Source organism: Lupinus angustifolius, chromosome LG05 (assembly GCF_001865875.1).
Source record: "Lupinus angustifolius cultivar Tanjil chromosome LG05, LupAngTanjil_v1.0, whole genome shotgun sequence".
Lineage (NCBI taxonomy): Eukaryota > Viridiplantae > Streptophyta > Magnoliopsida > Fabales > Fabaceae > Lupinus > Lupinus angustifolius.
Genome location: NC_032013.1, coordinates 22,297,732 through 22,310,468, shown reverse-complemented (window position 1 = coordinate 22,310,468; position 12,737 = coordinate 22,297,732). Strand labels below are relative to the sequence as shown.

Genomic DNA, 12,737 nt, shown 5'->3' with positions numbered 1-12,737 from the left:
TTTTGGATTCCCAAAAAGGGTTTGCTATAAATTAGTTTGTTATTTATTTTTGTATAACAACAAAATAAATAAATCTATGAAAAATAAACAAAAAAATTAATGAAAATGAGAACTGGTCTATATAATAAGAACAAATTTACAAAATAAACACATGTCAATAAAAAATGCACTTTAAAGAATATTTTTATTTGTCATTTAATTTTATATTGATTCGTTTATTTTGAAAATATATTTTCTCTCTCAACCAATTATAAGTTATGAAAATATATTTCCTCTCTCAATCAATTGTAAGTTATAAAACAGTTATAATATATTTGTATTTTATTTAATATATTTGTTCCTTAAAAATGTAACTCCTATATGTGTATTTTATTTAAGATTATATATATATATGGAGCTACTCAATGAGAACAATTCTCATATAAAAATTGTGATAATAGTAAATTTGGCCTTATGACCAATCATGTATGGTTTGTAGCTCTATATATATATATATTAAATCTTATGTTTAAGAAGAATGAATGAGATGAGAGACTTTCGGTAATTTGAGATGCAACTGATAAGAATGAGGACATATGAGTTTAGAAGAATCAATGAAATCAGATTATGCTCATAAATATGACATTAATGTTGATCTATCATTACACAATTATTATCAAAATTATTTTAAGTTTTAACTGAAATATAATCATATTAAATTATTATTATTACAATAAGAAGACAAATGAAAAACATAAGATTAAATTATGGGATAAAATACAGTGAATGAATAAGGAAGAGAATGAACAAATGTAAAGTCACATTCCTATTGTTCAATACAAAATGATCCTAATTATTATTATTTTGTTACAAATTTTAAATAATGCATTAATTCTCATTAGAGATATAATAAAACTAACCTACAATGATGTTTCAAATGTGAACAAACAATAAGAGACACCAGATCAAATAGAAATATCATCGATGCCCTTGTCATTAGAGACATCTCACTCCTCTAGTTATCCAACAATAATAACATATCTACAAAATAAACAAAAAAAGATTTTAATACAACATCTTCAAAGAAAAATCAATGAATAGATCTACATGCATAAAATCATTTTAAAATTTAGAAATTTAGAAATGGAAGAATGATATAAACCAAGAAGAGAGAAAAATGATTAAAGAAAAGTAGAGTAATGAAATGAAGGAGTGAAAGAGAGATGATGTTCTCTAATTAGTAATAAAAGAGAGAAAAAATACGGAAAAAAGAAGAAGAATAAAGGATAAAGAGATATATCAAGAAATAATAACAAATGTTATGGTGTAGTGGGGTGTATTAGGGTGGTAGAATTCCGAGTGAGAAAACTTTTGTTGTGAGTGTGACATGTGGCAATTCAAGGAGGTGATGGCACATGTATGTGGAGAAGTTTTTTTGTTAAATAGTAAATACAATATTGATTCTAAATTATTAGCCATCAGCCTTTGTTGCCTTAAAATATGTGTTTTTTGTGATTAAAAAAATCAGTATAATTAGTTAGTACAAGAAGAGTATATGCAAATTTTAATATGATAACTTATTTGTTGACCTATCAATAATGGTTTATATATATGTATTTTATTTTGGTTTGATACATATTAATTTTATTAAAAAAAGAAGAAAGAATTACATTCATCTCCTTCTTCCCCTTTGTAAGGTCTTTATTGAACAAAACAATGGAAAATAAATGAACAAAAAGTACATATGTGAATACTAAAGGAAAAAAATATGAATTTAAAATCTACACAATGTTAGTATAAAGTTTTTTATACTATTAGCACATTATTTATCATTATTTATCATTATTTATATTACTTTTGTTGATAGTCGATAATGACTAACATATGAATGATGGATAATTTACTAACAATATAAAAACATTTACACTTTTAATGTATACTTATTAAATCAAAAAACTATAACCGTAACATTTTTTCCTGAAATAATAATAATGTGAGGTAGTGCAAGTGTGGTAATTTAATGTCATATAAAAATAATCAAAATTGAGATATTTTTCTCTCGATGTTACATTTACTTCTAAACAGTTCAGCAGTGGAAAAATCTCAATAAAGATAAAGACATATAGGTATATATATATAAAAAGAAGGAGTATAAAAAGATTATGAACTTATAGATAAGGCAAACATGTTACATTGTCCTTTTGGGTGTGACTAATATGAGTAGTATTTGACTTTGATATTAAAACATCAGTTTAAAATCTATGCGTTATTAGTGTAATTTTTTTTACACTTTCATACATCATTCATCATTAATTTGTATTATTATTATTTAAAAGTTAATAATGATTAACATATAAATAGTAGATAATTTATTAACAATATAAAAATATTTACACTATGAGTATTTACATATTAAATCTTTAAAACAAATATGGGATTGGATATTATGTAATGTACAAATTATGAGGATTATGAATGTGAGAAATTGTGTCTATTGTTAGACCCCATGAAGACACAACAATACACAAAACCAGCATGGTGGATCCCACAAGCCATACTCATAACTTAAAATAGGAACCCCACTGACTCGTTGCATGTCTCAATGGCACAAGGCAAACACATAAATTTCACCTATGAATCATTATTTGGATAAGGGTTCATTATTAAATGGGCATAGAGAGCTTGGAGTCACAAGTCTATATCACTTTATCTATCATTTTGGTGAAAAAATAAAATATACATTAAATTTATAATCTCTGCCTAATAAAAATAAAATATTTTTTACCTTATTTTTTTTTTGACATAATGGTTCATCTAAACATTCATCTTGTTCGAGAGACACAACTATGTGACCATTCCTATATGAGATAGATGTACTCATTTGAGCATTATATGAAGACATTAAAAAGACATGTGAAGAACCGATCAAAACCATAGGGTTGTATTGTCGAGCGATATATTGTTGAAGAATCTCTTTATACCTTACCAACGGTGATTTCATAGGCATTTCAAAGCCTCGATATGCAAAAAAAAAATATATTTGGTGAATGTATTATTGTGAATAAAATATTGACTATAACAAGAACCGAATTCGAGCAAGCGCATTTATATGTTTTACATAAGGTCGACCAGGTTGAGCCATATGTTGAAACATACAAGGAGATGCTAAGGAAGTGTTACCCAAGTAATAATGAAAATTGGATTTCCAAATAACATAATCGTTGTTTCATAAAGTGGCTAAATAATAATATTGATGAGGAGTTGAATATAAATGCACATTATGTTTCCGTAAAATTGGAATGGTTAGTCAATGATTCAAGTCTTCACGTCTTATCCTACACTGGTTACATAATTAATGAGTTCACATTTTATACGAAAAAACAAAATGATGAAAGTAAAATGCAAAATAGTGGTGTAACTCTTGTTGCTCGAACTTTACACATGTCAAGTGCAAAAGATAGAAACTCAATATATGCGAACATGTCATACTTTGGAGTGATTGAACGTATATGGGAATTGGATTACACAATGTTTCGGATGCTGGTTTTTATTGTATGTGATTTGATAACAACACTGACTTTCGAGTTGATGAGTCAGGGTTCATGCAAGTGGATCTTAATATGCCAGGATATAAAGATGAGTAATTTATTCTAGCATCACAAGCTCAACAAATATTCTATGTTAGTGACCCAACTGATATGAAATGATCCATTGTTCTTTTAACTAACAAAATAATCGTCAATAATATTAATGACAAAGAATATGAAGATATTGACGAATATGATCTTTTTTGGGACATATCAGTTGCGTGAGAGCGGACGAACTACGAGTGATGATTTATATACAAGAGATAATCACGATGAAGGGCATTGGGTAAATCAACATGTCTATTCAAACAAGGATGACCCTACAAGACAAAAACAATCAAAGAAAAGGAAAAAATAGATGCAAGTAGACTTTGTATAATTATAGCTTAATTTTGATTGTTTGTAATTTGTATAATATAGTTTCTTTGTAATTTGTATACTTTTTTATTTGTAATTATGTACTCTGTCAAAACATAATGACATGATATTTATTATTTGTATTTTGTATTGTATTGATGTTTAATAAAACAAACTTTTGACATGTATTAATGTCTGTGTTGTTCAGAATGTATAAATGTTTACGCCGTTGAGAATGTTTGCTCTGCCAATAAATATATATGCAGATATTAATTTATACAAATCAACAACGAATTCTAGGGGAAGTCGTGGCATGCGCTATTGTAAAAGATAGCTACAACAACTTTAGGTGTGTGATGCGCTGTTAAATATATGAACTTCAACAACGCAACCATAAGCGTTGTTAATAAGACCTATAAAATGCGTTGTTTATGTAATACTATATAACAGCGCTTTGTGGACGATACATTATTGTATTGATGCACCATATGACAGTGTTTTTTGTGTTGCGCTGTGGTATGTAATCAATAAAACTGTGTAAAACATTGTTAATGATGACCATATACTATTTCGATAAAAAAGAAAGCGTTGTTATACATCTAAAGTAAGCACGGTTGAACGACAACTCTGGCGCAGTGTTATTTTAAAAATTAATTCATGATACAATTTAAACTAAGAACTAATTTATCACAGGATATAGTTTATTCCAACATTATATTCTTTTACTGTTACTGAAATTGTGACATTATTTTAGGTATAATTTAATATGATTTCTAACCCATCTATAACCTAATAGTAAGTATAAAGTTTTAGATATATATCTAATATTATATAGTTTAATGTATTTTTAATTGATTATGTATCGACAAGGTTGTAACAAAAAATAAGTTCACTAGTTAGATAATGTTCAATCTTCATGTATTTGGAGTATCAACTCTTTTACTCCTTAATGATTATTCTGTCCAATGATGGAAATATTCTCATAGGAAAAATCATTTACCTAAGTGTAAATTTTTTGTTAATAAAAATAATAATTAACACATAAATAGTAAATTATATAATTATTACATAAAAAAGTCTTACATAAATAATATCCCATTTTGGCCTCATAATTAGAGAAAAGTACAAGGTAAATGATAGAAATTGTAAAAATTGGAATGGAGTTATATAGGTTGGGTGTGATGCCCAAGGTTCAAAACGACATGTCAAGGGAAATTGTTATTTTCCTTATCTTATTTTAAAGGGTTTGAAATTTTATTTAAAATATTAAATACAAATTATAACTTTTTATGATAAAGTAAAATAAAATAAAAGGATGAATTGCATGTGGGGCATAGTATGTTAAGAGCGTCAACCCACACAATAAATAAGACATTGATGAAGTACTAAACTGCAAAAGCAGTGGAAAAGGCAATGACTCTAACTCCTCTCACTTCACTCTCTTATGTTTCACTTCTCAATTGCACGCTCCTTTGAGGCATGTGATTCCACGCACACATAGCAATATCAGTGTCTTATAAATGTAAAAATTTATACACAATTAATACATCATCCACGATTTACGATTTACTTTTGTAGTGACTCAAAAGTTACGAAAGTAAATTTTGTAGTGACTCAAAAGTTACGAAAGTAAATTTTGTAGTGTAGAGGCGCGTGGGGTAGTAGTAAGAAGAAGAAGAATGTGTTGATGCAGTGGTTTTTGACAGAGTTTCTCTCTCCACAGAAAGCAGCTGCAGTGCAGTGAAGTGGGGACACTTCTCTTTATCTACATAATTATGCGCCGCGACAACATTAAATATTTTTTAATAATTTAGCTTATTATTTCAGTATCAAAATATTATTTTTTTACCATGTTTGTTCCATTTCTTCATCTTCCATAACACACTCCACTTTTCTCTCTTCTTCTTTGCCCTAGATCCATGCCTTCCTGAGTTTCAATGCTACCCTTTTTTACTCTTTTTCTCTCGAGTTCTATTTTCAAGTGATATGTCTTGGAATCTCACTTTCACAATTGCAAGGTTCAGAGGATCTGGCTTTTGTGGTAAATTTGGAAACTTTGTTTTTTCTTGAAGTAGTTGTTACAAGTATTTTACTTAGAAGATTGTTATTTTGTGTAAAAAATCTCATTTTCAAGTTATTATGTCATTGCTTATTGTTGGGTAGAGTAAAGTTATGATTTTTTTTCCTCCAGATTTATGATGTTTATTACTTGAATTTGCTGGTTTTTACTGCTAGTTAAGTTGTGCATCCTTTTTATTTTTTATGGATGCTGAATTGTGTCTTTTGTTTACTGATTTGTGACCAAATTTAGGTTGAGATGAATTATAGGCACTAGTGTTGCATCGTGACTTATTTTTTGTGTGACATCGGGGAAGAATTGTAGCTGAGTTTGGTAATTATGGGTACTGAAGAAGAGGATACCAGGATATTGGAAACTATAATGGAAGGATATTGGATACGCAATTGAACGGGTGAATATTGTTAGTTTTTGTGGGAGGAGTTGGTGTGCATATAATGGGTGGCATGTGTTGCAAGGCCTCTGCTATTGAGGATAGCAGGGAGAGCCCGAGAGAACGATTAGCAAGCAAGGCTACGTTGGAGTCATTTGTATCAAGGGGAACTTCATCAAGGAGGGAGGAAGTGTATCGAGTAAAGGATAGATACGATAACAATGACGGGAGAGTTGCATTGATCGACAAGCAAGTGAGTAGTGGCGCTGTTCGAGGGCAAGGTGATAATTTTGAAAGGAAGAGGGAGAAAATGGAATATGTCGTCGCTCAACATCCAGGAATTGGTAGTGTTCCCAAAGCCATTGAAGGGGAGCAGGTTGCAGCCGGATGGCCCTCATGGCTTGCAGCAGTGGCAGGAGAGGCTATCAGAGGATGGTTGCCTCGGCGTGCAGATTCCTTTGAGAAGTTGGATAAAGTATGTTTCTTTCCTTGATCTGGCTGTATAATTACATTGTATCCTTTCTTTTTTCATTTTAAAATTGCCAGTAGAATATTGACTTAAATGTTCAATTTCTGAAATTCACATTCTTTAAGTATTCAATGTTGTTCTCCTGATCTTATGTGCCTCTCTTCTGTTAAATTTCTATATTAGCATAACTACTTTATACCAATGATAGCAATGTCGAAAACGAGAAACTGACCTCCCCGACTACCTTTATTTATTTGTATAAAAGTTGCCGGGATGCTAGGCTGAGACTTCTGTCATAATTCTGTGCTCCCCCTTCAATTGGTTGATCTAATTTGCTTATTTGCTTACCTGTGCTCCCCCTTCATTGCTGATAATAATACTTGGCAGAGAAACTATCTCTAGTTGATTAGAACTTATTTTTTTTACAATTTAAATCTACGTGTGTAGTCCTTGATGTTTGCTTATAAGTTATAACCTTAAATGCATTATGCAAGCTATCATTTTAAATGATGTTGACCTTCATGATACATGATCTCATTATGTAATATTTTGCACAAGATTCTGGAATGTTATCATTGACTGAATGTGAAGTATAATGATGACACACTTCACTTATTTCTGCGCTATGTTGGTAAGGCCAATGTCAAGCTACTACTGCTTATGTTTGTATTTCATATATTCTATTTGCAACTTACAGATATTTCTACAATCATTTCCTTGATTTCTCCAGTTTATATTCCAATTTGAATATTACCTTCTGGATGTTTTATTGCCATGAAAGGTAATTCCTTTCCTCTTTCTGATTTGCAGATTGGCCAGGGAACTTATAGTAATGTTTATAGGGCTCGCGATCTTGAACAAAAAAAGATTGTTGCTCTGAAAAAGGTGAGGTTTGATAATCTTGAGCCTGAGAGTGTTCGCTTCATGGCAAGGGAAATTCACATTCTGCGTAGGCTTGATCATCCAAATGTCATAAAACTGGAAGGCCTGGTTACATCAAGGATGTCTTGCAGCTTATACCTTGTTTTTGAGTACATGGAACATGATTTGGCTGGGCTTGCGTCACATCCTGGACTTAAGTTTACAGAAGCTCAGGTAATTTCAGCAGCTTCATAATTTTCTATTTTTGTCTCTTGATTTTACAGAAAATGTAAATTACCACATAAGCGAAGGAGAATTTTGATGGCACTAATTGCTGTTTATTGTGATATGCAATCGGAAGATTTTTATGTTGGCTGTACTTTTAGCTAATAAATGAAGATAGCCAATCCTATTTGCTTCCTAAATGTGAATGCACTGAGGTTGGATACCTTTATTCTTTTGATGGTCGAAAAATGAAACTATTGAAATTATGTGGAAGAAACTAGACGAAGAATAAGATTTCCACTAAAATCAAACATAGTCAAAGACAATTCTTTCTGTATCTTGGATTGAAAAAGAAACCACTATAGTACAGAGGAGAAAAAATTGTGATGGAGCATAAGATTTCCACTAGAGACAAACATAGTTAGACAGAACACTACAAGACAAACGAAATATTCAGATAGGTTTACTTATGCACTTATTGGAACCTGGCAGGTGAAGTGTTACATGCAGCAACTTTTACGTGGACTTGATCACTGCCACAGCTGTGGTGTGCTGCACCGTGATATTAAGGGTTCCAATCTTTTGATTGACAACAATGGAATATTGAAGATTGCAGACTTTGGTTTGGCAAGCTTTTATGATCCCAATCAAATTCAGCCACTGACAAGCCGAGTTGTCACTCTTTGGTATAGGCCGCCAGAGCTTTTACTCGGAGCCACTTACTATGGCACTGCTGTAGATTTATGGAGTACAGGTTGCATACTCGCTGAACTGTATGCTGGCAAGCCTATAATGCCTGGAAGAACTGAGGTATGCAATCTTAAATGTTTCAGTTCAAATGTGGCATTTGAGCAGTTCTATTGGTCTGTTAAAATAACTTCGGTTCACTGATAATATCTGTTCACAGTGGAGGAAAAAACTAGATTTTATCAAACAATTAGGTTGTGTTAAGAAGAAAATAATTGACGAAGCTGGTAGTACAGTAATACATAAATATTATGCCATGCATAATGTTCTACTCATGTTCTTTTACAGTCTTATCACTTATGCATAAGTACCTTGGTTGAATAATAAAATGACTAGAAAGTACAATTTTCTATCTTGTAGGTGGAGCAGTTACATAAAATTTTTAAACTATGTGGTTCACCTTCCGAGGATTATTGGAGAAAATCAAAGTTGCCTCATGCAACAATATTTAAGCCTCAACAGCCCTACATGCGCTGTGTTGCTGAAACATTTAAAGACTTTCCGGCACCTGCAGTAGAACTGATAGAAACCCTTTTATCTATAGATCCTGCTGATCGTGGAACTGCAGCATTTTCTTTGAAGAGTGAGGTATGAATTTCTCTTGTCTTCCTATGTTGTTTGCTTTTTTTTTATTTGAATACGAATATGTTAGTACATAAGTAGAATGGATGTTGGTGTTGTAAAAAGGTTCAGGGTATCTTATTTTTCAAACTTTGGTCGTGGGTTCCTCTAAAAGTTCCAACCTTCAAATGTTTTTACCTTTCATGTCATCTTTGTGCATATTTGTTATAAATAAACGCAAGCTCCTTGTTGTCTCTTTATCATGTGTATTACTCTAAGTGCACTAGCATTGTCTCTTTATCACGGTAGTAAATTAATATTTATACCTGAAAATTGATACATTTATCGTTTATTTGTTAGTAGTTTACTTCAGTATGCATTGCTCATGACCCTCCTTTTGTGTACTTGTAATTTAGTTCTTCTCAACAAAGCCTCTACCTTGTGATCCTTTAAGCTTGCCAAAGTATCCCCCCAGCAAAGAGTTTGATGCCAAAGTGCGGGATGAAGAAGCTAGAAGGTGTGTTCTATTGTGGTGTGGAATTCTAGTTGTTACATAAGTTCAGTATTGCCAAATTTATCAACAATTAACAACTGCAGTTATGACATGTGTGTATGATTTTAGATTGAAAATCATTGATGATAAAAGAAAGATTCAAAGATCTTTACATTACCTGATTATATAATCTCCAGTCTGCAATCATTGTCGTTGCATCTTCTTTCACAAAATTTGGTTATTTTCTTTTAAAAAATGCTACGGCTTCATGTTCGTTGATAAACTTCAGCAAATTGGAAGAGAGGAATCTTCTGGATTCTGTTTTAGTTTCATTTATGGTTTTCTTTTAATTTTTGCAGACAAGGAGCAGCAGGAAGCAAGGGCCAGAGAAATGATATGGACAGAAGAGGAGCAAGACAATCCCAAGCTGTTCCTGCACCTGATGCCAATGCCGAGCTTGTCGTGTCAATGCAGGTATACTTATTATTAATTGTAATACTAACCCAACGAGGTCACAAGGATTTGTTGTTTCTTTTTATGTATGGTATTCTTAAAGGAAGCTTCTTTGAAGCATATCTTACTATTTTACCGCTCACTAAATCTGTGTGATACTCAACACCGGACAAGGTGAAAAACTACTATACAATTTTCTGAGAACTGCTATCTCTTTGAAAATTATCGCTTTCTTTTATGCTCTAATATGTAAGTTATTTTCCTGGTGAATGACTGAATTTCCTTTCACTTTACCTTTTTGTAATTGAATATCTCTGCCCTCTTTGCATTCAATATACTCATTCATTCTGTTAAAAACCGTTACAGAAGCGACAAGTGCTTAGTAATTCTCAAAGCAGGAGTGAGAAGTTTAACCCTCATCCTGAAGAAGTTGCTTCTGGATTTCCCATTGATCCCCCTAGGCCATCACATGCTGTAGAAGTAAGTGTAGATCCTCAGCCACACCAACATAAAAGAGCCTCCCATTCAGGTCCACTGACTCACCGTGCTGCATGGGCTAAAGCTGGGAAGAACCAAGATGATGCTCCAAAGATTTCAATGGGGGGTGACTTATCAACAATGTCGGGCTTAGTCGCAGCCCGGAGGAGTATGTTGTCTGATGATCGCAGAGAAAGGTCTGGATCATCACAACTCGAGGCTCCAAAACTTATAAGCAGGTTTCCTGGATCATTCAAGGAGGCCTCTGAGCCGTTGATGCAACAGGATCAGAAGCATCATCCACATGCCCCTCAAAAAGAAGAAGGGAGAGGCAGCAACAAAGATCCTATTCTTGTAAGTAGTTGGACTTTTCTCTTTTTCTATAACCTTTTGTCTTTATCTGTACAACTTGTTTGTGTATTTTGACGTGAAATGAGGTCTAAGGTAGCATTTGATAGACGTGACAAAATAGGATATAATGGAATAGTGTTGGGTTTTTTCAAGTGTGAAGTCCCACATTGAATATGTGGGGAGGAGTGAAAGAGTTTATAAGTAGAAAAGGCCCATGGAACTAATGCCTTAAGGTTTTGATTCAAGATGTGGTTCTCACTTGTGGCTCTCCACTCTTCCCATACTCTGGTAACAATGGAACTCCCCAGTGGGTGGAGGCTCCCCGGTCACAGTCTGGTCCAACAAATAGAACACAAGTTCCATTTTGATAAATTGAACAGAACACAACATGAGATTAAAAACTGGAACCTTTTGGTTCCATTAAAAGGGGTAGAACAAAAAAATGGGTCAGAACATAATGTTCCATATTGGCATATTGCTCTATTTGCATGCCAAATACTTACCTAAAATGTGACTTTGTTTACTTTGGTCTAAATGTTTTCCTTCTATTATTTTTCTACAATGCTGCAGGTTGGTTATGGCTCCAAGGGTCATAAAATCCACTATTCTGGTCCGTTGCTAGTTCCATCGAGCAACATGGATCAGATGTTGAAAGACCACGACCGTCAAATACAGGAAGCAGTTAGAAGATCACGCCTCGACAAGGCCAAAATGAGAAGACTTCAAGCTGAAGGGAACCAGATAACCAATTCATTATTTGTTTCTGGTCGCTGAAATGTTAAGCATTCTGCAATAATGCATCATCATTAAGAATATTTGATTCTTTTGGTTCTATTTTTTCCTATATTTTGCATGTACAGCGAGTAAGCATCCTCGCGAAATGCCAAGTGGCATGTTAGGAAACTCTAGCTTTAGAACTATTATTCCCTTCCTCTTTATCACAAATGTATTTTCTTTACTAAGCTGCAATTTCTCATATATGGCCATTCTTGTAAACCCTATCAGCTTTAAGCTATAGGAGAATATTGTGGGACCATGTGTTCCTATGTTCACTTATGATATAGTATTTATCACTAGGAAGATGGCTAAGTTTGTGTATTCTTCATTGTTTACTTTTCCCATCTTTCCAACATGCATCATCTTCCTTATGGTTGCATATTGTTCCTATGTCTCAAACACTTACAAGGACACAAACCCTATGCATAAAGACAAGTTACATGGTGCTAGGTTTTTGATAGCAGCTTTTGCTGCTGAGACATTTTATGGTCATTGATCAATGGCTAAGATGCAGTAAAATATTGTGCTAGCTCTTCTTCTCAACCAAGAGTGTCCGTTCACCTGATACGTAAGTAGTTAATCCTTTCGGAGTACATGACTCTTCTTCGTAATCAAGTATCACCCTCGGGAATCAAGCCTTGGTCTTCGACTTGTATGATACATGAGGATCCAACCGGTAATGGACTATTTCCTTGTCGGTAAAGGTTGTTCAATCTCAAATTCTAGTCTCTAGAAACCAACTACCCTAAAATAATAGCAGCCACACTTTTGAAAGTTGATAAGATAACAGGACTTGTAGGTTTTTGAGGTCCCACCAAATGACTCAACCCTCAGCAAATGGATGAAAGGAGCAAACCAATAAGAATAGGCCTATGCATTTATTTGAACATGCATAGGTTGTTCCTTGTTGCATAAGAAGTAAATCACAATGATGTGGTCCAAATCAAAAT

The 12,737-nt window shown here is 32.9% G+C and overlaps 1 protein-coding gene across 2 annotated transcripts; it reads left to right on the top strand.

Moving 5' to 3' along the window:
• On the top strand, positions 5,754–12,108 carry LOC109348146 (probable serine/threonine-protein kinase At1g54610). 2 transcript variants are annotated; one of them, XM_019588406.1, is made up of 9 exons: positions 5,754–5,964; positions 6,299–6,848; positions 7,653–7,937; positions 8,421–8,738; positions 9,036–9,263; positions 9,653–9,753; positions 10,089–10,203; positions 10,549–11,013; positions 11,581–12,108. In XM_019588406.1, the coding sequence occupies exons 2-9, from the start codon at positions 6,438–6,440 to the stop codon at positions 11,782–11,784; spliced, it is 2,127 nt and encodes a 708-aa protein (XP_019443951.1). In that variant the 5' UTR covers positions 5,754–5,964; positions 6,299–6,437; the 3' UTR covers positions 11,785–12,108. The 2 variants fall into 2 exon arrangements, with proteins under 2 accessions (XP_019443951.1, XP_019443950.1); XM_019588405.1 differs by having other exon boundaries at positions 6,235–6,848.